The sequence below is a fragment of the Mastigoproctus giganteus genome, chromosome 5 (genome assembly GCF_048544385.1).
Source record: "Mastigoproctus giganteus isolate SK-2022 chromosome 5, ASM4854438v1, whole genome shotgun sequence".
Taxonomy (NCBI): domain Eukaryota; kingdom Metazoa; phylum Arthropoda; class Arachnida; order Uropygi; family Thelyphonidae; genus Mastigoproctus; species Mastigoproctus giganteus.
In genome coordinates, this window is record NC_143579.1 from 230,512,175 (window position 1) to 230,540,039 (window position 27,865).

Here is a 27,865-nt window from a genome sequence, read left to right on the forward strand (position 1 = left end):
GAGGAACTGAAAGCCAATATACAGAATGCAATTGGAAACGGATGTCCAAACATTACAAAATATGTCATCGAAAATGATGAAAAGAGTCCATGCCTGTATTCAAGGAGGCCATTTTCAAATTTTATTACACTTTGTATAATTACCATTATGGTTATTACAGCAATATGTACTGCGAGCTCTTGAACATCTTTCATTTCTTAATGATGGAAAACACATTCATTGGCCAACAACTAGAGACCTTGGAGTACAGATGAAAGGTGAATGTAGCTCTAAAAGGAAGAAATGTCGCAGAAAATGTGTACTCCAAGAACGAGAAGACAGCATGAACATAAAGGGAATTGTGTCTTAGAAAGTTACAATGGGCAGCAAATGTCTGAAAAATTTAATGTTGGGAGGGAGACCCATTTCCCAACGGATTCTTCAACACCCACTTTACTTTCTGGTATGTAGTATTCGTGTGCTTATAAGAAAACATCTTCTTTCTCTAAAAATCGAGATTCCACTGAAGTGGTGCTGCAAAAGCCAGGACTGGACTGTGGAAAAGTGAAAAAAGATCATGTGGTCTGACCAGTCACGATTTCCACTTTATGCACGAATGGGAAGGCTAAAGTGTGGCGTGAACCTCATGAATCCATGCATCCAGACTGTCTTGTGTCCACCACTCCAGCGGCTGAAGCAGTATCAAGGTATAGATATGTTTATATCCATACCATAAAGTGAACATATCCAACCGAATGATGCGAGGAACTTATCCAAGATTTCCAGCATCTACGACGTCCGCCTAATTCTACAAATCTGAATTCAATTGAAAAGAAGTCTGGTTTATATTTGGAAAGGGCAGTTCTTCTCAGTTCTCTACTGACCACAATACAGCAACTGACAAATATCTTGATGGAAGAGTGGTGAAATCTTGAGCTACACTCCATCAGACACCTATTGGAATCCATGGTATTATGTGTTTGGGCTGTAATTGGGCAAAAGGTGACCCTTCTAGATATTGAATAAAGGTTTCTAATTTTTTGGCCAGTGAATGTAAATTTAATGATCAACTTTTTAAATTACCTGAACTTTATGATTGTCTTTAACGTAGTTATAAACTTCAGAAAGTGCGCTGGATATGTTAACAGACCTAAGTGCAGCATTGATGCCAATTACGAGGAAAGATGGCAAATTTCCTGTAAAACAAAGAGATAGTTAACTTCAACAGAAATGTTTCAAAATTTTCATAAGCAAACGAGAGATAGTAAGCCATTCAAACTTAACAACCAATTAGTTTCCAATATTTTAATTAATACAAGTAAAAATACATCGTAAAGCATGAATCATGAATGCGATTCATGAATTACTATGAATTTTTTATTTACCTTGGATTTGTATATTTTGGTATCTTTTTCCCCCAACCTGTGTTCCCTAGTTTTATTCAAGCCACCAAAAAAGAAGCAATACTGGAATTGAGATATACACTGTATTGTCCAAAGTAACTGGACACTTTCGTGTTTCATTCATTGAATATTTAATAAGGAGCAGGTCCACCTTTGCCACGAATAAATTACAAAACAAAAAAGACAAACTTACTCTTCATCTTGGTTTTGAATGTGCAAGGTATCTATGTTTCCTTTTTCAAAAATACCAGATGGTGTCACGAAACTCCTGACAATACAATATCTATCATTATATAATAATCCAAGTAAGGATTTCGTAAAATAAATTATTTTTATTAATAAATAGGAAACACCCGAGCGTTCATTAAAGATCAGAAATAAATTTAAAGATTAATGAGAAAATTGAATTTTATGAAGAATAATTGAATAAAATAATATTAAAATCTTACTTGTTGTTGGTGAAGTGAAATGTAAGATATACGGAGGACTTGTAAACAATTGTCCACTATCTGGATAATCAAAGGTATTCTTGATTTTAAGTTTCTCCTCTCTGAAACAAAGAAACAGGTGTTATATGTACACTCATTGATGGTATGGACTGGGTCATCTCATACTATTTGAAATTCGTGTTCCTCCAGGGAATGTATTTTCTGTCCTATGAGATCAACTCTACTCCGCAATGTTTCATTTTTACCCGGATTGTGATGGATTCTTTCAAGAAGACAATGCAACTATCAGCAGTGCAAAAAATATATCTTAATGGCTTGAGGAACCTTATCAAGTTTCCAACATCTACCATGACTGCCTAATTCTCCAGATTTTAATTCAATTGAGATTATCTGGGAATTTTGGAAAGGCCAGTTAGGCTTCGCAGATCTCTACTGATCGCAATACAGCAAGTGACAAATATCCCGATTGGAGAATGGTCAAATGTGGAGCTAAACTTCCCCGGACTCCTAGTGGAATCCATTTTTTGAGGAGGTCTTTCATAATTAAACGAATGTTTAAAGACCGTAATTTTTGTCTTTTTACTGGATATAGCTAATTTGTTATTGTTAGCCCATAGCATCAAATTATCCAATATTTCCTTACCTCTAATTTCTAATAGCTTTCTCAAATCCCCAGGAATACATACAGCCCGGTCATCTACGTATGCAATTCTATAGCAGTGTTCAAGATTTCGAGAGAGCCACTGATCTAACACTAGGTTCCAGCATATTGATTAAAACAGAGACTTCTGGGCATCATCTGTATATTATTTTTACAACCCTTATAGATATTTTCCTGTCAGAAAGATAACTGCAAAGGACTTGATATAAGAGTCCATCCTAATACATGTTTTCCAGGAGAGTTTTTACAACTTATTAAATCCAGGATTGCCTCTTCCACAGATTTACCTCCTTAAAGCCACATTGATTAATATCACTTAAATTATTGTTATTTATTAAATCCTTAATACGTAGACCTAGTAATTCGTTCAAAGATTTTATCTAAATTTGCCAGCAGAGAAATTGGTCTGTATGCCCTTCGATCCTGAGGATTCTTTCCCGGTTTCAGAATGATTTTTACAACTGCATATTTCCATATGCACAAGATACCATCTACAGGAGGGAGTGCAATCATGTTACCTTGATAATGATGGCATTCTAAGAGTACATAAATAACTGCTATTTCTTTCTATACCTAATTTATACAATTTAGTATTTAAAGAACTGTGACCTGCTAAAATAAATGATGTGGACATTGTTTGGGAAGAACCACCGACCTCTATCTTCCATTAAAGTAAACTTGACATCTGGTATAAACCTTTTATTTACCCTTCCATTATCACTATTGTCCCAAGTTGTGGGAGAAGACAGAGACTGGTAATCAATGGGTACTGCTCTACGTGGACTAATGTTATTAATGGTGTCCCTCAGGGTTCAGAGTTGGGCCCATTGTTGTTTTGTATATTTATCGATGATGTTGATGAAGGTATATCAAGCTTAATATCAAAGTTTGCAGATGACACAAAGGTTGGCAGGGTTGTTAATAACCCATCGGATTTGCCAAATATTAAACAATTCATTAAGTTTATTAATTCTTATAAATTGAACCTATTTTTCCTTCTTTAGGTGATATGTATATATATATCCTCTGTATAAAATTTATTGGTAAATCTCCTGCAGAGCATTTTTCGATACTGTTTTACGTGCTCTGGTCATAGCCAAAAGCATAATACATTGAATAGAGTATAATTTGTTGTGTCTTATTTTTACCTTGTTAATATTCCAGAACCAAGTTCCAGCACCAAAGGGTACAATGGGCTGGAACGCAGCTTTATAATGCAATTGCAAGATTTTCTTGACCAAACCCCACTCGGACCTTCAAACTCTAGGCCTGTTGAAATCTGTCCCATCTTAATGACCTCATAGAGAATCTTGTCATATTCTGTACCCAAATGTTTCCTTCTGTTTCTGATTTAACATCAATTTTAAAATGTATTGATCTATGATGCTTCGAGTAGATTCAGTCATTGCTCTTCGACTATTTTGCCACTCATATCAGCTGACCAAATAGTGATATCTATTTTAGATTGACCATTTACTGTAGAAAAGGTATACTCAATACCTTGATGATCATATATACTTAAATTACAAGCCCAGTGTGTCCGATACCACACAACAGTACTGGGCATATGTCCAATATTAACCTTCTCACTGCACAAAATTCTGGAATATAACATTTTCCAATAGAACTTGTAGAATGGTATTGTGCCAACGTATTCATCCTTTACCATTTTTCACCAGAAATTTAGACCATGTTGGATATAAAATTTTAAAACCACATTTAATATTATTCATTAAATTTTAAAATAACTTTATGAAACCTAGAAAATATCCCCTTAATCGAGATACAAAACTGAAATTATTTCTTCTTGTTTTATGGCAGTTAAAATTGTTGGAAAAAGGTGAATGAGGTATTTTATTAATGTAGAAATTTCGCAATTTTTACAGCAGTTTTACTTATTATTTGAATGGTAAGAGTCTCACCTGAAGATAACTGAATTTAGTTGTGCTATACTGGTATTTGATGCTTGTGAGCACTTAGATAGTGTGTACTTCCGATCTTTAGACAAGCTGCAAAAAAGAAAAATAAATAATAATTCATGACCCTCAAAATAATATTTTACAAGCTACAGAATAATTTTATTTGATGGAGTCTAGTTCTGGAATCATTTATAACAGTGAGAATTCGGTCTTCGTTCATTTTACTAACCCTATATATGTCAACCCTCTATACGCTAACCCTCTATACGCCTTATATACGTCAACCAAATCTTCTCTACAGTTTTTAGTTTCCAAGTTCTGCATCCCACATATTCGAAGTCTTTCCTCACATGGAAGCCCTTTTGCCAATATCCCCAGACGCCTTACCATCTTTGGACCATTTCAAGAATGGCCATGTTTTTCTTTTGGTACGGTCTCCATACTTGGGCACAGTACTCCAAGTCCAGTCTTACAATTGCCTTATACAGTAGTATTGCGGCCTCCCATCTCGACAAGCAAATACTTAAATCATCGACGGGCCACCATGAGCGTTCCTTGCTGGGAGAGCTTCATGTCCGACCGAATCGTAACTCCCAAATCCCTTTCTTCCTCTATTGATTTTAATTCAACCCCCAAGTGTATAAGTTATATTGGATTTGCTGATCCCCAAGGGAGGGAAAAAACTCCGCTTTCTTTGTTGTCATAGCGTTTATAAGAGTGAAGTGGGAACTACAGAACTGTCAGTCTGACTTCAATGATGTGGAAATCATGTTTAAGTAACCAATTTAACTATTTTAACAGAGTCACTCATCAACAGGAAATAATTTACATTGATTACTTGAATTCAATAAAGCATTGACCCAGCCTAGATAAGAGTTTACTGTATAAGCTGAAACAAGCTGGAATCAGAGGTAAAATCCGAAGATGGATTGTAAGACGGCTGCAGGGTAGAAAGCAGAGGTTTGTGATTAATCATGACTTCAAATTGGTATAATGTTAGTCGTCAAGTTCCTCGAGTATCGGTTTTGAACCACTTGTTTCTCATCATCATAAATGACATCGGCGAAGGAACAGAGGGCATGATATCAAGATTGGGAGAGGGATTAACGATCAGTGCCAAGTACCGCTTCTTTAGGATGATTTGCTATTAGTATTAGTAAATCATGGCAAATGATGCAAGAAAGCAAGATTATACAGCATCAGCCGGAAAGAAAAAAAAAAAACATTCCCACATCACCAGTCGATCCTCTACAAGGTTTTGTCTAGTTCTCTGAATTTATTCAAACCACTGAGATCCATAACAACAGCCGGAAGTTTGTTTCAGAAAGTAACTACATGATAGCTGAAGGCAAACTTTCACATATATATTTTGCAACCATCCTTTCTCAGTTTGAATTTACTCCTCCTCCTCATATGCGTAGTGTGATCAAGTGGAAGAATGCCATCAGCATTGAGTTCGCTCAATTCCATTCAAATCCTTAAACACTTCAATCAGATCACCTCGCAGGTGGCTAGTCTCCAGGCGTTGCAATTTGTAGAATTGAAGCATTACTTGGTAAGATCACCCTTTTGTTCCCATCACCAATCTCGTTGCCCCTCTCTGACCCCCATGAAGCAGCTCTACATTACCCTGGTGGATAGCACAGTTGGTACGATCGCCGTCTTCCCCACACCGGGTAGAAAATATCTGAGTTCCAGTCCCGTCGATGACTGGAGGAATATTTATGGGCCTTTTCCACAACATGGCTGAGTTAATCGGTCTCAGACGGGGGTAGCATGGGCTTACTTTCTGATGCTCCTAAAACCCTCCTACTACAACAACAGCTTTGCATCCTTCCTAAAATGAGGACTTTCAGACTTGGATGCAATATTAAACATGACGCCTGAAATTTCTTTGTCAATGGGATAACCACTTCCTTATCCCTGCTAGCAAAATTTTTGACAAAACCCAGTGAGCTGTCCTTGGAACTTGTCTGCACTGCTCAGTGAAATTCGTATATCTGACTGCACAATGACCCCCGGCCTTTTTCATTTTCCACTACCCAGTACCACATAGTTGGTACGTTGCTCTGAGATTACTGCTAACCATATGCAGTACCTTGGATTTTTCGACGTTAAATTTCAGCTGCCATTTCTCAGCCCATCTTCCTAATTCTTCTAGATCTTGTGGCATTAGCATACCTTTATTACTGGCATTAACTACCCTGCTAACCTTTGTACCATCTGCAAATCTAGACATTAAGCCTGATATACCTTTGTCAATATCATTAATAAAGAGAAGACAATTGCCCAGCACATAACCCATGCGACCCCTCTAGTAACATTAGTCCACGAAGAGCAGTATCCGTTGATAACCACTCTCTGTCTTCTCCCACTCGCGATCGCTTTATCAACAGCAGTAACTTGGATTTAATGCCACACTGCTCCATTTTGTACAGCAGTCTTTTATGTTCAACAGTATAAAAAGCTTTTCTGAAATCCGAGTATATAATGTCAAAATTATTTTATCCATTCGGTTCCTTGAATTTATTTCCTTGAATGCTTCCATTTATAATTTACTGCATCATAGTACCCAATCTCAATTTGGTCGGACAAAATCGCTCCTTAATAAATCCTTGCTGTAACTTTATTTTTTCATTGCACTATACGGTCCCAGCCAGCTTTCCTGGAAACTCCGCAACCTATTTACCTTTCTGTACCACTGAACAATGATGTGCAGTTATCTTAGGTACACTCAAAAAGGGTTAATTTGTCTTCATTATAATGTCCATATCACACAGCAATACCATTAAGGTATCTGACACCAAATTGGATTCTTAGAGATCATCACAGCGTAAGGTTGTGATGATCTCTAAGGATCCAGTTGACACTTGTAGCCCCACAACGAAGATTCTAAATGAGTAGAAGTCCTATCCAGAAAGTCCTGGATAGTCCCTGCAGTATAACTGCGTTCCTGTCTAGATGGTCCAGCACTATTTCTTTAACCAGCGACTCCATTATTTTCCCTGGAACAGACGTTAAGTTAACAGTTCTGCAATTAATCATGTCACCTTTTCATCCAACTTTTTGAACTGGAGATGCAGTCGCACATCTCCAATCCACAGAGACCGCCTCCCGAAACAAAAGATGTTCTCATAATTATGGCTGAGGATATGCTTACCTTCTTTGCTGCACCCTTAATATAATTGGATAGATCCCATCCACTCCAGGTGTATTTTTTGATAAGCCTCCACAATTTCTCTTCCACTTTCTTCTCAGTTACCAAAAAATCATTTACCTCCCTGACAACATTTGATAAACTTCTGTCACCACTTCCCTAAAAACACCAAAAAAACCTCATGTATGATGTAGATGCAAAATACCTGTTCAGTTTGTTAGCATCCTGAGTAGGATCATCAACAGTTAAACCATCGATATCAAGTAGACCAATGTAATTCATCCTTTTCGTTCTAGTGTTCACATAAGTGAAGAAGTCATTAGGGTTTTTCTTTGCATCCTTTTCCAAAGACTTCTCGTAATTCCCTTAGCTTGCCTAAACTCTCCTTTGTAATGTCTATCATAGACTTCTGTATCACCAATTGATATGCATCCCATGCATTTTTCTTCTTTGCCACGAGTCTCTTCCCATTTAGAATTTCTTGTTGGTAACATCATCAGATGGTCCCAATGCATAGAATATAAAAAGTGGCTGAGACCACTGTAATTATCCTTACGAAAGCAAAAACCCTTCCCTTTACCCTTAACAGTAGTTACGTCTTTAAGTAAATCCTACATCAATACGGTAATCACTGCCACCCAGTGGGTCTTTTACCTTCAGATTCTTAATGTATGAAGAACCACTGCTGATAACCAGCTCAAGAGTATTGCTTCCTCTTGTTGCCTCTCTAACATGCTGCTGTAGAAAACAGTCATCCAAGAAATCTTGCTAGTGTGTGCGTGACCAACCCATAAATTCCAGTCAACGTCTGGAAAGTTAAAATCCCCCATTATGATTCATTCTGATTTGCTAACCCACTCTATTTCCATGTACACGTGCATGTGTGTGTCCTAGAACAAGACACTTACCTATTTAGTTTCTCCATAAATTGTTCCATCATCGAAAAGTCCTCTGTAACAATCCCTTGAATAAAAATGACATCATAGCGAAGAATTATCTAAGAGCATAACAAATAGAACTTCATTAATACATAATTAGTAGCGGATCGAACTAATTATGTCTACTTATCATATTTATTGTAATGTTGTGCATAACTGTCCATACCCTCCTCTATCCCGATTGGCCAGCCAAAATATTTGTTTTCACAAAGTGTAAAGAAACAGGTTAAGCAATTAAGGATCTTTTAAGTTTTCATATTTATTAAATTTCCATTTTGACTTACTTTCTGGATAACGTCCGTGATCTGTTTATTTAACAACTTGCTCTTTCCAAAGTCTGGTATGTTGAATGAGCCAATGAGTACAGGTGGGTAAACCAACTTTTTATCTTGCTCACCAAGCGCAGTCTCAGTTGCATAAACTGCAAGTGTAAAGATTACTACACCAAGAGACATCCTTCCTTAGTGTAATTCACCTAAATAATTGAAAAAAGGATTGATTTATAATGATAAGGCTAAAATACATAAAAGAGAGACGTTGTCATTGTGACAATAAACAATTTTGTCATGGTCCATGTGGATTGCGTATGTTCTGTGGTCGATTTCCTGTTTGCTGGACGAAAAACCCGAGTTTCCGGGAGAAAAATCCATGCTACTCTCGCCTCAGGCCGGCTAACTCAGGCACGTTGTGAAAAAGGAACATAAAAATTCTTCGTGTTATTGACCGGATTCGAACTCGGGTCTTTTCCAGCCGGTGTTGACAGAAATGCGAATCTACCAACTTTGTCACACACGAGGACCGAGATTTGGAAATTAAGTTCTCTGATTGGTGCAACAAAAAGAACACACAAAGTCAAGGAGCTCAAAAATGTTTTTATTTATATTCAAAGAAATCGCCAACTGATTGAATGCACTTATTACACTGCACTAAGAGTTTCTGAAAAGAGTCAGGAAAGGCATCCAAAGGGACGATGTTCAGGTCAGTGGTTACATTTTTCTTTATGTCCTCAACATCCTGGAATCTCTTTGAGGGCAGTTTTCACCTTGAGAAAGAGGAAGAAGTCCGTTGGTGCTAGCTTGGGGCAGTAGTGTGGATGGTTGATCTATACAATGCCATGTTTCGTCAGAAATGTCTTCACAACAAGTGCAAATTGGGATGGGCATTGTCATCAATCGAGAACCAGCTGCGTTTCTCTCGAAATTGTGGCTTCTCTTGGAAAATGCACTTTAGTTGTCTTTGCAGCATCTGTAAGTTGAAGCACGCAACACTCATCTCCAGTGACAATACACTCAAGGAAATTAGAGTTAGTTAGTTATTTTGGTTTTTAGGAGCATTAGCAACTAAGGCCATATTGCTCCGGGATATGCGGTGGTCATTCCCTGACCTTTCCGCACCCTCCATATTTGGTGGTGACGGGCTCGAACCCCGGTCTAATCAAGAAGCGTGTGCTACGCACTGCTGCTCCTTCCCACCTGGCTACGGAGGCGCCAAAGGAAATTAGAATTGTCTTGACAAGTCTGAATGAAACTCACTGGGTTGCCCTCGTGGGTAGCACAGTAGGCAGAATTGTGGTCCTCCCCACACTGGGTGGAAAAGACCCGAGTTCGAGTCGCGTCGATGACATGAAGAATTTTTATGGGCCTTTTTTCAAAACATGGCTGAGTCAGTCGGTCTCAGGCGAGGGTAGCATGGTTTTTTTCTCCCGCAAACTCGGATTTTTCATCCAGTAGACAGAAAATATTTTACAAGTGTAGAACAAAAGAGAGTTTTCTCAGTTAAACAGGAGTACTTTAAAATATGTCTCTCAGAGTTACTTGGTAAAATAGAATCAAACATTGACACTCATAATTTTGTTTGTTGGTTTTGTTCAGGTGCGTTTAAATAAATTAAAAATTTATACTCACGATTACGGACCCTTTTGATCCTTGAATACTTTGGCGATGAAAACGATAAAAGTTTCAGTCAAGGCTTCCAAGAACGTGCGACTTATATACCCACCCTCTGTTTCTTGAAGACATAATGATTCTGTTTCTTGAAGACATGCAGGGCGTTGGCGCGCAAAAAGCACGTTTGGTTTAAGAATGTAAAAGGGGTGTCCAAAGTGTAGTGCTTGAAGGGCGAACTTTTCTAAAATAGCAAGTTCGTGTACATTTGTAATCGATCCTGTCCTGGAATCCGAATATCGCGCGCGTGAAAATTGATGTATGATGTCTGCAAGTGTAGGAGGAACTTTTGATCAAAATATGCATTTCATCTTATTCTTATTGCCAAAGATTAACGTTTCGGTTGTTAATATTTTCAAAGGATTAGTCTTATATACAGTGTATAACATAGTATATTATAATACACTGCCTTACCAATTTATTAGTGAATCTATACGATATTCCCACGTTAGTATTGATATCAGTAGTGAAAATAACGCAAAGAAAGGTGATAGAGCATTAGCAAAAAAACTACCTATTATCATCTCTCCATCCTCACTAATAATCTTTCCTTAAATTTATTCCAAATATCCGCTTCAATAACTTCACCCACTTCAAAGATTTTTCATCCATTCTCCCATCAGTTATCACAAAATCATTAAGCTTCGATTTACAACTTGGTATATCCCCTCGCTTCCTCATCAGTGAATGGAGATACAAAATACAGGGGTTTCCAAAATAATGGAAAAACCTCTGATAAGAGATTCAGCTATGCTCTAATGTGGTGTTGGGCCATCCGTGCTTTTAAAACAGCTTATATTTTAAGTGGAATATATTTAAATAAATCTTGAACTGTCTTAAGAGGAATATTGGACCATTATTCTTAGAGAAACGTTTCAAGCTCCTTCAGAGAAGAAGGTGGACGAAATCTTCTTCTCATTCTCCTCTCCAAACATGCCCACAGTGGCTCGATAGCGTTTAAGTCTAGTGATTGGGCAGACCGTGGGAGATGCTTCTCAGACGAACATTGAACATATCTGGCTGAGTCGATTTGGGCATTATCTTGAAAGGTGGCATCATTTGTGGGAAACAATGTTTGCGCCATGGAATGAACTTCGTCACTCAGAATATCAGTGGCAGTAATTTTACCATTCAGGATGATAATAGGACCTATGGAAAAGATCTGAGAATGAGTCCCATCAATGACGGGAGGTATTTTTATGGGTTTTTTCGCAACGTGGCTGAGTTAATCGGCCTGAGGCGGAGGTAGCACGGTTTTTTCCTCTGAAATTCGGATTTTTCGTCCAGCAAACAGAAAATTGACCTTAGAACACACATAAATTACAGACAATGAGTAATACGGCCATCACTAAGTCACTGCTGCTCTAAAACCCTATTACAACAACAAGAAACCAAACCAACTTTATAGAAATTATCACAAGGAAGCGTCAGCGATACTTCTTATAAAATTCAAACTTACACAACTTGCATGTGTGAACCCCATGAGAGCCTGCAACCCTGCATCCAGACTATCTCAGCAGCACCACTGAAATGGTTGGACAAGCCAAAGAATAATGGGCTGCCTGGCTACCTTCTAGCGGTGTGTGCGGGCAACGTGAGGTTCCACCATGGGCCCTGTGGCTAAATGCCAGGACATAACAGAACCCAATGTAATACCACACATTCAATACAACACCTTGTTGGCATTTATAGTAGTGCTGTATTTCTTCACAGCGTAGATGTGGAAAACCACAGGTGGCGCATGACCCTAACGCTATGCACACTATGCCCTCAAGTGGCTGGAGGTGGCATCATAGTTTGTTCTGTTGGTAGATTGAGTCCACTCATATCGTTAGAAGGCCGTGTAACCTCCAATGAATATCTTTCTCGTATCAGACTAATTTCACTGAAATGCTTCATTTATCCGAATTGCAATGGATCCTGTCAAAACAACGCAATTATCTACTGTGCAAAAATTTTATCTGAATGGTTGGAGGGACATTCCCAAGACTTCCAATATCTATTCTGGCCTCCTAATTCTCCACATCTGAATCCAATTAAGACAGTTCAAATATTCTGATGGACGCATGGTCAAATGTAGAGCATGACTCCTTTAGACACCCTGTGGAATCCATGCCACGACTTGTATGGGCTGTAATTTTGGGAAAAAGGTGGCCCTATTAGATATGAATTAAGGTTTCCAATTTTTTGGCCAGTGAGTGTAATTTCCCTCAATTCTCATTTCAAAGACGAGGTGTCGAGTTAAAGGAACTGGACGATAGGACAAGGAAGGAAACTGCATGTGCGTCACGTATGAATAATTGATTGTATTTTGTGGTTACATGATCAGTAACAGAATACTACCACAGGAGGATTTCTCCAAACAGCCAAGCAGAGTTAACCTATACTAAGTGACTAAAAGTAGTCGAATACCCCCTCCACGAACGCTGTGGAGTCAGAAGTTCTGCTGCATGTGTATCGGTTCTGAGACACCAATATAAATCTTCTGGGTCTGCCTATGCAGAAGCAGTACGTTAGAAGCCATATTGGCTTCTAATGTGCGTTCAGAAAACACACACAAGGGGCCATACATTTAAATCGAGGAAGAACAGTATCAGGTATCAGGGGACATTTTAGGGGTTATATAAGAATTATCAAAAAGGTCACATTACAGAAGTTGATACAAGATGCTTGAAAATACGGTCACATGATATCAGTATGGCATATGATCTCTCCAACGGCTAGCCTGACAGCGGTGTACCATGCTCGATATAAGGGTATCTTTGAGATTCAGTGGCAACAAGTCCCATTCTTCCACCAGCGCAGACCTCAGCTCATCAAGTGACCGAGGAGTTGGCTGTCGGCGTGCAATGCTCAAGGGCGTGTGACTCATGTTCCATCGGATTAAATCTGTTGATCGTGCTGGCCATGGCAGACGTTGGATATCTTCAGTTTCAAGATATTCCTCCACCACTTGAGTTCTATGGGCAGGGGCGATGGCATGCATGAAAAGAAAATCTTGGCCAACCGCACTGCTAAAAATTCGCTTATATGGTTCGAGGATCTTTTAAGAAATAAGAGAGACAAAAACATGAAGAGGGGTATTGCCGGTGATCATTATTCCACCCCACACGAGAACACCGCGTCCACCTTAAGTGTCCGTTTCACGTTCGACGGATGGTATCACATTCCTTGTTGTCTCCAGATGAAATAACGTTCTTTGCAGAAATAAGATTGGCGAATTCTAGCCAACTCCTACCGGCACTTCGAAGAAGGTATGCCAAGGAGAATTGAAGGTTTACTTTATCCATTATCTTCTTCTTTTGAAGTTGAAGTATGATTGGGTCGAATCCAAACATACAAACCATACTCTCACCAAGGTCCAAAGTATGAAAGCTAAATTAACTGGAAAAAATCACTGATGTATTTAGTAAACTTCCATCGGTAATTCTAAATATACACTGAGTTGGCTTTGGTCTTGGAGGCACCTTTTGCTCATAACAGAGCCTGTACATGTTTTGAAATGGATTCCACAAGGTGCTGCATGGCGTTCTGCAGTCGAGCTGCACATGCGTTGCACAATGCGTCCAGTAATGACCACACATTGTCAGGTGGATGGTCGTAGCATTGAATGTCATATTCAAGCCCAATTGGGTTGAGATCGGATGAGGTGGGCAGCCATGGGAGAACGATGGATTCATCGTAATGTTTCTGAAACCAGTCGGTAACCTATGTCCTGTGGCATGGTGAATTGTCTTGTTGGTAGACGCCAAAGTTCTGTGTGTACAGTCATCATGAAGGGTACTTGGCCAGTGAAGAAAGGTATGTATATGTGTATGTGTACCCTGTCTATGGTAGCTCCCAGATATAATCCATCTCCAACTTGTTTAATTGTGCAGGTATACAAAACTCTGTAAACCAAACAATAACACCACTGCCACAAGCCAGCCAGATACCAACAGTGAATCCGGGTGCCATGGCCTCACAATTGCTTTCTCCAAATATGGATACGCCCATCAGCATGATAGAGTTGGAAACAGGATTCCTCAGACCAGACGACAGATTTTCACATGTCGGTGGTCTACTGTTGGTGCTGACGTGCCCATGCAAGGTACAGTTTCTTGTGTCTCGAAGTGAGCATGGGCGCCCTTGATGGCCATAGCCTATACGAGTTAATGTGTGGCGCATGTTGGTCTCGCTGTTCTTACGTTGCGCCGGGTGGTTAGTTGGGCCACTGTGCTGCGTCGCTGCTGTGTTACGAGACGAGACATACGGTCCTTCGGAGGCTTCGGCAGGCAAAAACCACCTCCAAAAACCTATACAATAGTCTAAAATCCTATCTCAGCAATAGAAAATTACAAATTGTAAACAAACACCAGACTATGACAAGATGCGTTCACCGGGGTTGCCCCCAGGGCTCTGTCCTTGGGCCATTCCTCTGGTCCATTGTTCTGGACGAGTTCCTGGGGTTTGACCTGGGTGGAGCCAGACCCTTAGCCTTCGCTGATGATCTTGTTCTAGTGGTGCAAGGTGATACAAGAGCGGCACTGGAAGCAAAAGCAAATACAGCTCTGGAAAAGGTCCAAAACTGGGCAGCACTCCACAACCTCTCAATTTCTGGTGAGAAAACAAAATCGATTCTCCTCAAGGGAAAGCTACAAATACGCAGGCCTCCAACAATGAAGTTAGATAACATCCCTATACGTCTCTACACAGAAGTCAAATACCTGGGAATCTACATTGACACCGGTCTTACCTTTCACTCTCATCTGAAGTACTTATCCACAAAAATCCGAAAGTATACGGCCATGATAAGAAGAGTCAGCAGAGCGGACTGGGGTTTGAAGCATAAAGCTTTGTCTCTCATCTATAAAGCGGCGTTTCTCCCAATTGTGTGTTATGGAGCCTCAGTTTGGTGTACAAAGGCCATCCTGGAAAAGAACAAGCGTAAACCTGACTCAATACAAAGATTCATGATGTTATCTATCTGCAGGGCATGTCGCACTGTCAGCACCCCTGCCCTACAGGTTATTACTGGATGCTTGCCACTCTATCTTGAGGTGATTAAAAGGGGACTTTACCATCGATTAAAGAAGGGAATTCCGACACAGTTGTTAAATCTTCAACTGCAGCTTACCAATGACCTGAAACAAGAAAGAAAACGTATCTTCACACACCTTCAAGAAATTTGGCAGCATTCATGGGAAACCACGCCCAAAGGAGAAATTACCAGAAGATTCCTCCCATCCATTGACATGACTTTCCCGAAGTCTCCTTCCTGGTTGTCACCTGGTCTGCAAGTTACATTCCTGATCACAGGACATGGGCCCTTTCAACAAATATTGACAGCAATGGGAATTGAAAGCAATCCATTCTGCCACTGTGGCGAAGAGGAGTCATGGGAGCATGTCATGTATGAGTGCCCTGCTTACGATGATTGCAGGCTCAATTTTTTTACTGAAATCGAGGAGAACCCTCGTAACCATGAAACATACCTGCTTCAGAATGAAACAACATACAAAGCCTTAACGAGTTACGCACAAGCTGTCTTTACCATCAGACGGGCAAAGTTTGCTGAACTTAGAGCTGCTCAGAACAACGACCCTCATGTACAAACACAAACTGGGGTCGGACAGCATTTTCCCAACTGATAAAAGAGTAAGACTGAAGATTAAAATACTATGCTGGCATCATCATGGTTGGCACTCCTTGAAAAGCTGACCCCCACAGAGTGCTTGGCCTTTGGCACTCGCACAGTGGCGCCTGCCCCTGTGACTTTTGATCCCTCTACCCATCCCCTGTAGGAGGAGTTAAATCCTACAAGTGGCTCAATCCTACTAGTCTATACCAAATGCCACATGAACAAATCGCAGTCTCTGCATGCACGCCGTATTGGCGACCTGAGCCAGCTCCCTTGCCTGTCTCAACTATTCCACCCCTCCCCGGTGGGTGGGGGAGGTGACGGTTCCACCGTATCCCCCCCACGCGCCACCCCCATTCTTACTCTCTGGTGGGGCATGGGCTTGCCCCACTGTAAACTGGAGCTGTCTTCTCTATCGGCTCCATGTCTCTGCCTTTCCCCCCCAGTCTTCAATCTACTCCCCACTCTACCTGCACGCAATGCCCCACACAATCTAAAATCACCTTCGCCCACTACTCTCGGCCTCCCATTCCTAGCGCCTCCCTGCCACGCAAGCGCATAGAGGGTGTGTATATATGTTTGTGTGTGGCATGTATATGTATATATATATATATACACCTGTGTGTGTTTTATATGTATGTATATATATATATATATATTTGTTTATATATATATATATATATATATATTTTTTTTTTTTTTTTTTTTTTTTTTTAAAGGTCCTAGCCACTGAAATCTCAGGAAATTAGGTGGCAGGACCTGCCAGAGTAAATCTTAGTCGACTGGTGTTTCCTGGTCTGCCTCCACGGGGCTAAAGTGGGGCAACGTTGGGCTTCAGTAGGGGTCCAGCGGCTAAATGACCAGATGAACAACGGTACACGACACTACACATGTACAATATCCATACACTTTTGAATCTCTGGCATTTCCAGTAAACTGGCACACCCATCACAATGCAAGCAATGCGGAGATGGGGGAAACCCCTGGTGCCGCTTGACACCAAACACACTTTACACTTTACACTTTACCCATCCCCTATTTCTCCTTACTCAGGTGGACTGCCTTCTCTATCTGTCCACTTTAGCTTGTTCCTCACATTCAGACCCCTCTTCCTCTTGTTCCCCAGGCCTTCTCTTCTCTTCTCTTCCTCTCTATTTTTTTTTTTTAACTTGGTCTTCGTCCAGGACGCTCAGGCGACCCTGGCGGGAGACCAGCCAGAGAATAATGGGCAGCCTGGCTACCTCCTAGCGGTGTGTGCGGCAACGTGAGGTCCCACCAGGGGCCCTGCGGCCAAATGCCAGGACACCCAACAGAACCTAACGCAATATGTCATATACAACAGACAACACTTTTCTGGCATTTACAGTAGTTCTGTATTTCTTCACAGCGTACATATGGCGCAGATGTGAGAAATCACAGGTGGCGCCTAACCCTAACACTACTACTATATACGATGCTCGCAATGGGATCGCTCTCACGTGACTGTCCCACGTGTGACCCTTCACTGGTTGTTCGACCGCTATTCAGCTATACACATTAGATTCGTGACGCCACAGAACGGAAGCACTTAACTGACGTCGAACTATTGGCCGTTCCCGACTTTGAACCTTCACCAGCGTCACTGACCTGTGCTTTCTTACACAGCAGGGTGTTGCTAATTCAAAGCCAACCGAACGTATTCTTGTTGAAATTATTTAGACAATTCCAATTATAATGAATAGATGTTAAGCAAAGCACCTTACCTCCCCCTACCCCATCAGTGATCAACACAGCAACTGATAAATTTTCCATTGACTTCGAAACATAGGGTTTCGCATTTTATCTTTATGGGCTTGAGTTCACAGGTTTTAGAAAATTTCTAAATTATACTTCTTCGAACAGTGTTCTGATGAAGAACCAGACAATTGTTCTTCGAAACGTTTGCGGCTTTTCCTGTATGTTTCTCACATAGTGAAAATGCAAAGAACAATGTAAGGTAGCATAATGTTTCCTCCACTTTAAGGAATTATTATTATTTTTAACGTTAAGGAATTATTTTTCTAAACTACTCGAAATGATCTCCTGGTTTCGTGTAGCTGATATTCAGTGCATTAGCGAAAATGAACGGAGTTAGTTGTTTTACTTAACTACCTTTTCCGAATTTTTTATTCTTCAGTATAACATAAATATTTACTTTGATTTCTCATCATTTCTACACCCGATGACAAATCCGAGCACAGGTATAAAAACGTAGTGTACACTGAAAGGACAGAATTCGTGGTGTACTTGGTTCCTGGAAAACGCCACGCTGTCACCCCCTCTTGCTAGTGGACAAACCCACCGCTTGGCAGGTATATAGATACACTGCGTCACTGCATTCACATAGACGGTAATTCGATGTCAGTGTGGATAAACGTCGTGAGGTTAACCGACTTTGAAAGAGGGATGATAGTGGGTGCCCGACGCATGGGTCACTCTATCGCGGAGGTGGTACAAAAATTGCACTGTCTCCGTTCGACAGTATCAAGAGTGTATCGGGAATGCGCCATCCATGGACCTTGGATGATTGGAACGGGTCTGATGAGTCCCGTTTGCAGTTATTTCGAGCTGACGGAGGTGCGCATCTGGCGGAAACCGCACGAAGCTATGTACCTGTCATTTCAACAAGGAACTGTTCAGGCAGGTGCCAACTGAATACGCCTCAGACCATTAACGGCCATTACCATGGTCGGTAATGGTCTGGGGCGTGTTCAATTGGCACACGTTGGGACCTCTGGTACGTCTAGACGCATCTCAGAACGGTCCAGGTTACGTGTCCATCCTTGCAGACCATCTGCATCCCTTCATGGTCATCGTGCACCCACAGGGAAAGGGACTTTTCCAGCAGGACAATGCGACTCCCACAGAGCAGTGGTGACTAGAACATGGTTCGAAGAGCATTCCGCAGATTTTACCACCATGGCCTCCCTGTTCATCGGACATGAACCCTATGGAACATCTTTGGGACACTGAAGAAAGGTCCGTTCGAGCTTTGGATCCTCCACCCAGGAATGCGACGGACAGCGGTGCAGCAAGCATGGATGGAAATACCTGTGGAACGCTTTCGTGAACTAGTGGACTCAATGCCTCGCAGTGTAACTGCCCTTATCCGGGAGAAAGGTGGACCTACCTGCTACTAGGTAAGTGTTCCATGATTTCTGTCCATTTAGTGTATTAAACAAACTTTAGATTGAAGTTTTTTGAAAATATCTTTATTTCAGTCTAGTATTTCTAATGACAATAAAACTGATTGATGATCTACTTCAGCAGTCTACAACCTTTTACCTAAAGAGGCCATTTTCAAATCGAAGTAGAGCTCCTCTAGTTGACAGTCGTATCTTTACAGAACAAGATGTCACACGTCATACTGTCGAAAAAACACTGAATAGTAAGAACATAATAGGGATTGCCTTTCTTGGCGTATGAACTGTCATCTCGTAGAGCTCCTCGAAGTGCTTTGTACCTGGTTGCCTCTGATGCTTCATAAGTCACAGTCTCTGGATGTCTGCTTTGAAAATCGGCTAGGGAACTTAGTATCTTATTCATGTTTGTAGCTTCTTTTGTGGCAGTTATCATTTGATAGTTTCCATCATCGTCTTTGGATACCACAATTTTGAATCCCACCGACTGTCTTGCTTTGAGTAGATCTGAAGAAATATTTATCTTCCTGTCATCGGAGACGGTGAAGCAAACGTCACTCCAGAGATACTTCTCTGCAATGTCCGACACTGTTAAAGATAACGAATATTATACAAGAACTGCTGAATCCCAGCCTTCAATTTATAATTCTAGAAACAGGATTAGAATCAAGCAGCATTGATTTATTGAAAGTAAATTTATATTCAAATGCATCTTACATGGCTGGTCAATAAAAGGTCGATGTTTACTATGGGCAGCCAGTGCAATTGAGTACAAAAAGAAAATACAGTGCAAAAGGTATTTACGAACACCAGTTCATCCCACGGATGCCCAGTTGGATTGAGATCAGAGCGCATCTGCCTCTGTTAATGTCTGTTTTTCCCTTACCCAATTTATAGTGAACAGAATGGGATGGTACTTCCACACATCTTGGTAATGTTGTGTGTTAAGCGCGCCAAGCAGCTGAGGATCATGAGTCCCGAGGGTTCATTACTGGGCTCATCGTTGCTTTTAATATTTATTAATGATACTGATGAAGGTATATCAGGCTTAATGTCAATGGTTTGCAGATGATAAAATGTTTGCAGGATGGTTTAAGATAATAATTAGGGTGAGCTTCTGCAACAAGATCTAGAAAAATTGAGTCAATCGGCTGAAAAATGGCAGTTAAAGTTTAACATTGACAAATGCAAAGTACTGCATACGGGTAACAGTAATCCCAGAGTAACTTATCAACTGTGTGGTATCAACTTCACAACGTTATACACAGGATAGTGCAAAATGAAAAAGACCTAGCGGAATTGTGCAATCAGGCATGAAATTCTCTGAGCAGTGCAGACATTCTGCCAGAACAACCCATGGGGTTTTGCCATTGATATACAGAAAGTTTGCTATTAGGGATAAGGAGGTGATATCCCTTTGTACAAGGTCATGGTTTCGTCAAATCTTGAGTATTGTACACAGATCTGGAGGTCTCACTTTAGGAAGGATGTAGATCTGCTGGAACGGGTGCAGAGAAGTGCAACCAGATTGGTGGAGGGAATAAAGGGTGCTCTTACCTAGAAAGGCTTCAGTTCTTGAAATTGCAGCTTTTGCAGACTAGGCACTTGTGGGGTGATTTGACTGAGGTGTTCAAGGCCTTTCATGGATTGGGTAAGCTGAATGTGAATATCATTCTTCCTCTTGCTGAAACTACTCACATGAGGGGACATAAATTTAAGTGGAGAAAGGATGGTTGCGGGATAGATGTGCCGAAATTTGCCTTTGGCCACCGGGTGGTTGACTGCTGGAACAGGCTTCCATCTGTCTTTGTGGAAGTAGATGGTTTGAATAACTTGAAGACAAATTCTAAACCAGACAAATTTTTGGAGGTCATGGATGGGGAAGTGTGTAGTATTTTATTTTTATTTTTTATGTGTGTGTGTGATGCTAAATAAGCTTGCTTTCTTACCTCATTTGCTACTACTACTGCACTCTGAACCAGTGACAAGTGAAGTGGCGAACCCACCACACTTTCACAAAGGACCAAAGGAATATATGGAAACGGCTGTTTGAAATTCCAAAAGTCAGCAATCTGTTTTGTATTAACTCCCGGAGAGGGCTAAAACGTTTGCAAGTTTTTTTAGAAGTCCATAGGGTCCTTTGATGCAAGTGCAACAACATCTGAAAGCGGTGGACTGTCTGAATTGTCTTGGGGACCAAATACGTTTTAAAAAACCAAAATGCAATGACAACTTTACACCATGGAGCAGAGTGCGTGCATTTAACCAACGTCACCAAATATGTTTGCAGAACATTGAGAAGGCACAATTCTTCTTCCTTGGTCCTTAACTGAACAGATCCAGAAAATTAGGCAAGCCGACCATATAATACAAACAATTGACAGATACATTTCACTGATGTCACATGACCTTAGTTTCCTTGAGAGAAATAAACCAAGTAACATCTTAAATTCTACTTACTTTTCCCTCGTAGTTCTACTTCAATTGGCCAGTGATCAGAAATTTCTTGGGCCTGCACATAAAGAAAACCTTGAAAATTAAACACAAATTAAAATAAAGCTTTGATATATTTAATTTACTTTTAATATTACAAAAAATATTAGAAAAATTTAAAATTAAAATGGATGAATTTGGACTCTACAAAATACTTTGTATGGTTTTCAAGTAAACCTTAGAGCTTCGTGGTTTGAGGGTTCCTGAACTCATGATCTAGGTGTAGGGAACAATATCGACATAGTTTATTTGGATTTTAGCAAGGATTTGACACGGCTTCTCATTAGAGGTTATTGTATAAGCTGAAACATGCTGAGGAAAAATTCTAATGTGGATTGTTGGGTGGTTGTAGGGCAGAAAGCAGAAGAGCGTGATTAATGGACATTCTTCGGGTTGGTGTAAAGTCAGAAGTGAGTTCCCCAAGGATCGGTCCTTGGATCACTGTTCTTTCTGATTTTCATAAACGACATCGACAATGGGACAGAACCCTTGATGCCAATATTTGCAGAATATGGAAAGATTGGTAGAGTAGTAAATGATCACTACAAACCAGCGCCCCTTCAGGATGATTTGAGCAGGCTGCAAGAATAGTCAGAAAAGTGGCAGCCATGTTTTATTCAGAAAAATGCAAGGTCTTACATTTTGAGAACAACTTCTAAATAATTTATACACTTGGTAGAGTTGAAATAAAAACAGCAGAGCAAGAAAGGGATCTGGGAGTTACAATCGGAAAAGGCATGAAGTTTTCTGAGCGGTGTAAGCAGGCAGCCAGAAGATGGGGAGGTCATAATCCCATTGTACAAAGATTGTAAGACCACGTTTGGGATATTGTGTTCAAGTATGGAGACCTCATTTGAAAAACGACTTTGAGCTTTTTGAAGGGTTCCAAAGATGGGCAACTCGCATGGTGAGATCCGAAAAAGGGCTACCGTATGAGGAAACACTTCGATTATGTGGGCTACAAAGCTTGGCAACCAAGCACCTCAGAGGTGATCTGATTCAGGTTTATAAGGCTCTGAGAGGGGTTAGTAACATGAACGAAGACGGAATTTTCACTGTTATAAGGAATTGAAGAAAGCGTGTAAATAAATTCAATTTATAGAGGAAGAGGTTTAGCTCAGATTGTAGGAAGTTTTCATTTAGGTAGCGAGTTATTGATTGCTGGAACAGGTTGCCTTCACAGGTAGTTGAGATTGACAGTTTGAATAAATTCAAAGGTCAACTGGTTAGTTATCTATGTAAGGAGGGAAGCAAATAATTTGTATTTTCTTATCTACTCTTTTTTGTTTTTTTCCCGGCCAGTGCAGCAAAAGCCTGTTGCCCCCTTGCATTATAAGGCGAACACTATTACTATTATAACAGTCTGAAATTGAATAATTTTGTTTTCAATAAAATTGATATTACAACAGCCATCACCAATTGCAACCAGATTCAGTCAGATCAGGTGATCTGGAAGGAAATGGAGTTGGACTTTATATCAGCCAAACTTATAACTCAATAAATCCATTGCATCTCTGGTGACATACCGTATTGTGCTATCTGGTACGAACCATGTCGAGCGAATAGAAAATACGTTTCAGCCGAGTTTGAGATTAATAACTTCCAACATGTTTGGGCAGCGCTGTCCAATAGTCACGATCTTCTCGTGAAAAAAAAAAAAAGAAAAGGAAAACGTAAGAAGGATGGAACAGTTGACAGATACATAGGATTTCCTTTAGCGAGAGAGTATTATTACCTGCTTATCAGTGAGTCCAAAGAGATCTTTGTATTCGAACACGTTGACAGATGAGGAGATGACAGCTTTCTTAATTTTATCTCCCGTAATCACAAACCTAAAAGAGATTAGCATTAATGTCAAGACAAATAAGGAGAGTAATTGGCAGTTAGAACTGAACTCAAATTAATTGTATTTACCTGTCATATGGACAACCTGTGAGGTAAGCAGTTGTGTCCATGTTATGACCAATGAGCCACTCGAATTCTTCTCTTGTCCACAATTCAATGTTTTCCCAATCACCCACTCGTACATTATTACAGCCAGCGTTCATATCTCCCATGATGATGGCATCCTGAAAAAAACCCGATATTAACTGCCATTCCTTGTCCACTCCAATTTTATTAATACGGTTATTTAATTTAACAGGATTATAAACGTTTTTAATAGGGCCACAGTAGCCGGGTGTTCAGTACCTTTTCCAATTCGATTCTCGCTTCATATATAATTTTTCAATATTAGCAAAAAGTGATTTAACAGCATCAATAAGCAGAGGCGATATTGATTATTTAAGTGTTTCATTGGGACATGCAGCGGCCTAGATTACAAGGTCTGCTAGAGGTCCTTATGAGCAAAGCGATATAACGAGCGTGTTAGGGTAATTTTGAATAAAAAGTGACATACATACATAGAATGGACACTTTATTAGGTGCATCGATCTAGTAGAGAATACATCCTGCCTACAGTCCTCAGGAGACACGATTTGTCGTATAATAAACTCAATGAGGAGTTGAAAGCGAGCCACCAGGATGCTGGTTCATCAAGATGAACCAGCATCCCGGTGGATTTTAAACTTCGGATATTGATTGGAACCTTGGGGGTTGGCCACTCACACAGAAGCAGAATTTTTCTTCTGGATTTATTGAATGACTTTCCACATCAGAATACTTCTGATTTGATTGTCAGAAGTGATTTGTCATGCATTAAAAATGTCCACATCTCTAAAAAATAGCTTGCATCTCTGCGTGTTTCCTTTTCATAAAATATTTCGTCAACTTACCTTAACTTTGTAGTGCTGTTTAGCGTAGTCATAAACCTTTGCAAGAGCACTGGTCTCATTAACAGCGTTCCGAGGTTGAGTATGGATGCCGATTGCAATGAAAGACGTCAGATCTCCTGTATAATAAGCAAACGCCAATTATAGAAGAGGAAAATTGCAGAATACTCTGTGATTAAAAAAGAAGATCAGATTACTTAAAATTAACATATAAAACTAAAAACATCCAGCTCTTCAGTGATTAATTACACTCTTTTAATATCAGTTACTTTTTCTCACAGGATCAACGAAATACACTATAGTATAAAAAAATATTGGGATGAAAAACCGTTTTATTCATTTCGAGTATTGCTTGTTTAAAAATTAAAAAATTCGTGTCAGTTTTATGGTGGGAAAGCAGTCTAAAATTATCTGCTGATAAAGTTAAGCGAATCTTCAGAAATACCTTGTCGACATCTGTGAAACATCTAACATAACACTTTGGTCAATGTCCCTGATTTCAACTAACATATTTTGATTTTGGATCCTTTCCAACTCATTGCAATACTTTTTTCGTTGAAATGCATACTGTCCTACCAAAAGGATAAGAGAATTTTCCAATGTTCGCAGGCAATAGTCGAGATTGTATCTTATCTAACAACAATGAGGTTTATTTAAAATATTAAATAAACTTAATTTATATTTATTTATATGAGTGACTGAAAAAGCGTGAGGTAACCAACCAGTCTGCGCCCTGTGCATATTAAAAACTTGGAAAACTCACTGGGAAAAAAGGCTATTCCAACAGCCAGAGATGGCTACCTATAGTTTCCTTTGAAGAGGGTTTTAATGTTAGTTGGTTGTTGTAGGTTTTTAGGCGCATCAGCACCTGAGGCCATATTGCCCCGTATGTCTGTAAATTGCTGGACCAAAAACCCGAATTTCCAGAAGAAACCATGCTCCTGAGACCTACTAATTTAGTTACGTTGTGAAAAAGGCAGATAAAAATTCCTCATGTCATTGATGGCATTCGAACTGAAGTGTTTTGCACCCAGTGTGGGGAGGACTGTGATTATATCAACTCTGCTAACCTTTGGCTTAGAATCTTAGCCGAGTCACCAGCGATAATCCCCAATGAAGAACAAGTTTGAACAAGGAACAAGTTTATTTATAATCTAAAATATTGCAGAAAAGAGATTTTCCCATTTGATAAATTGGAAATAGAGTATTGCAATTAAATATTTACTGCATGGGAAAATTTCAATTTAATCTTTTAAGAGTGGGAAGGAAATGGTCGATTTTATAAACTATAGAATATTATTAAAATCTTACGTGTTGTTGGTGAGTTGAAGTGTATGATGTATGGAGGCCTCATAAATAAATCATCAGTATCCGGATACACGTGGGCACCCAATACATCCAGTTTGTCTTCCCTAAAAGTAGAAAACAAGAGTGCACTACTATAATAACTATATAAAATAAATACGAATATAAAATTTTATTTATAGAATTTATTTCTTGATGTATAATATTAAATAATATTCATTCCACCTCACCGAAGGACCGTGTCATATTTCATTGGACTCTGCAATAGATGACTATTATCTATTGCAGTACACAGAGTCCAATGAAATATTGAGTATTGCTTTCTTTCGCTTCAGACTAGGTTGTCTTTTATAATAAGACATGAACTTTAACTCTAATTATAATTAAATTGGGGTTAGGACTTTGAAAAGACAGTTCTGAGGACGTGAATAATAAATTTCTTGTACAGGTCATGGCTCAAAAGCCATTCTTGATATCTTAGCCGTACGAGAAAAGTTAAATCCCTTTGAAACGTCCAATGGCCTTTATAGAACATGGTTTAGTGAAAAGTTTTTACACAATTATTTAATATTTCTGCAAGGTCTTTTTGCAGGTCTTTTAACTCCTTGTTCAAATTCTTTGGTTTTTGAGAAGAAAGGGGAAAAAAATTCACATGGAGCCATATCGGTTTAATATGAAGGCGGAGAAACTTATTTGGGCGATGTTTTTTGTTTAACCAGAAATTGCTGCAGAATTTATGCTGAGGAGACGCACCTGCTAGTTCAGACCCAACTCAGTATAAAAATCATCATAAAACCGTTGATATTATTTTCAGATTATAGAACTATATTACTGATTTACATAATAATATGCTTACTTAAAGATAAATGCATATTGTTCCTTGGCGTTGTTTCTTCCCAAACGGGTGCTGATGGCTAGTATGTACACTGAATCCTCAGATAGTCTATAAAAGAAATAAAATTGTTTATGGTTTCCAGATTCAACAGGCTCTGGTTAGAACGAATCTAAGACGTGTTGTTCATGGTTATTAAGTTTATTTATTTATTATTATAAATTTTAATTTACCGAAGTTATAATTTAATTTAATGATTAACTGGAAATAAAGTGTAGGTGTTCAAAAGGCGCAACATACTTATTTAGAGATGATACTAAATCTTCCATTAATTCTTCATTTTGTGTAACAATCTCTTGAATAAGAATGACATCGTAACGTAGAATTATCTGAAAAAAATCAAAATGCATAAAGTTCTAAATGAGCAACGATTCCTAATAGTTTACCGGTATGGTTTCAAACGGATTGTCATTGAACTTAACTATCTGCTTACTTGCTTAATGATGTCCATGACCTGTTTATTAGAGAACTTGCTGTTTCCAAGGTTTTGGATATTGAATGATCCGATACGAAGAGGTGGATGCACTGGCTTTTCTCTTTTCTCACTGGCAGTAATTCCAGTTATATACGCTGCAATTGCGATGATGACTACAGCAAGATACATCCTTCTAAGTTCCAGTCACCTAAATAATTGATATAGGAGGAATCAATTATTAAAAACCACGTGAAATGGAGAAATTTTTGCGAATTTTCAAAAATCACGTGTCCAATGTGTTGGTCGGTCTACAGAGGTTTGCACGAATTTTTTACCCTTCAGAAACTTGCGTTTTTTATCCAGCAAACAAAAACCGGACAAAGATTTTTGCTTGCCTTGGAACAAAATGAAAACAATATCCCTGCAGTGATCAGATAACCAGGATTACTTGATTATGTTTGCAAATTATGGGTTCACAAGCCGGTCTTCATGTCTCCAATGAAAAATTATTTATAACAATGAAACTTCATTCATTTTATTAACACCTCTCAGAGCCATATAAACCTCAATCAGTCCCCTCTAAGGTATTCTTCTCACTGATTATTTGCAGTGTACCACCATCAATGCACATTACTATAGCAACTTACTGAAGCAATTAAGGAAACCTGAAGTGAAATATGTGCTGTTGTTTAACGACAACGCTCCAGTCCACACTGCTGTCACAACCTCCTAACTTGGCACCTCACTCTTCTTCCTCTTTCC

At 39.5% G+C, this 27,865-nt stretch overlaps 1 protein-coding gene across 1 annotated transcript; it reads right to left on the reverse strand.

The window, feature by feature from the left end:
• Nucleotides 1-19,408: 19,408 nt before the first annotated feature.
• LOC150086257 (deoxyribonuclease-1-like) lies at nucleotides 19,409-27,292 on the reverse strand. Its single transcript, XM_090374840.1, has 9 exons — nucleotides 27,122-27,292; nucleotides 26,929-27,017; nucleotides 26,653-26,739; nucleotides 25,803-25,939; nucleotides 24,495-24,610; nucleotides 23,635-23,789; nucleotides 23,456-23,552; nucleotides 21,688-21,739; nucleotides 19,409-19,815 (listed from the first exon to the last, which is right to left on the reverse strand). The coding sequence occupies exons 1-9, from the start codon at nucleotides 27,290-27,292 to the stop codon at nucleotides 19,409-19,411; spliced, it is 1,311 nt and encodes a 436-aa protein (XP_090230966.1).
• Nucleotides 27,293-27,865: the final 573 nt, after the last annotated feature.

Excerpts from the sequence above, each read along its gene's own strand:
- LOC150086257 (XM_090374840.1), bottom strand. The coding sequence starts at position 27,292 with ATGTATCTTGCTGTAGTCATCATCGCAATTGCAGCGTATATAACTGGA. Across the intron at positions 23,790-24,494 it reads AACAGCACTACAAAGTTAAG|GATGCCATCATCATGGGAGA; the intron begins GTAAGTTGACGA and ends GGTTTTTTTCAG. Across the intron at positions 21,740-23,455 it reads TTGGACTCACTGATAAGCAG|GCCCAAGAAATTTCTGATCA; the intron begins GTAATAATACTC and ends CTTTATGTGCAG.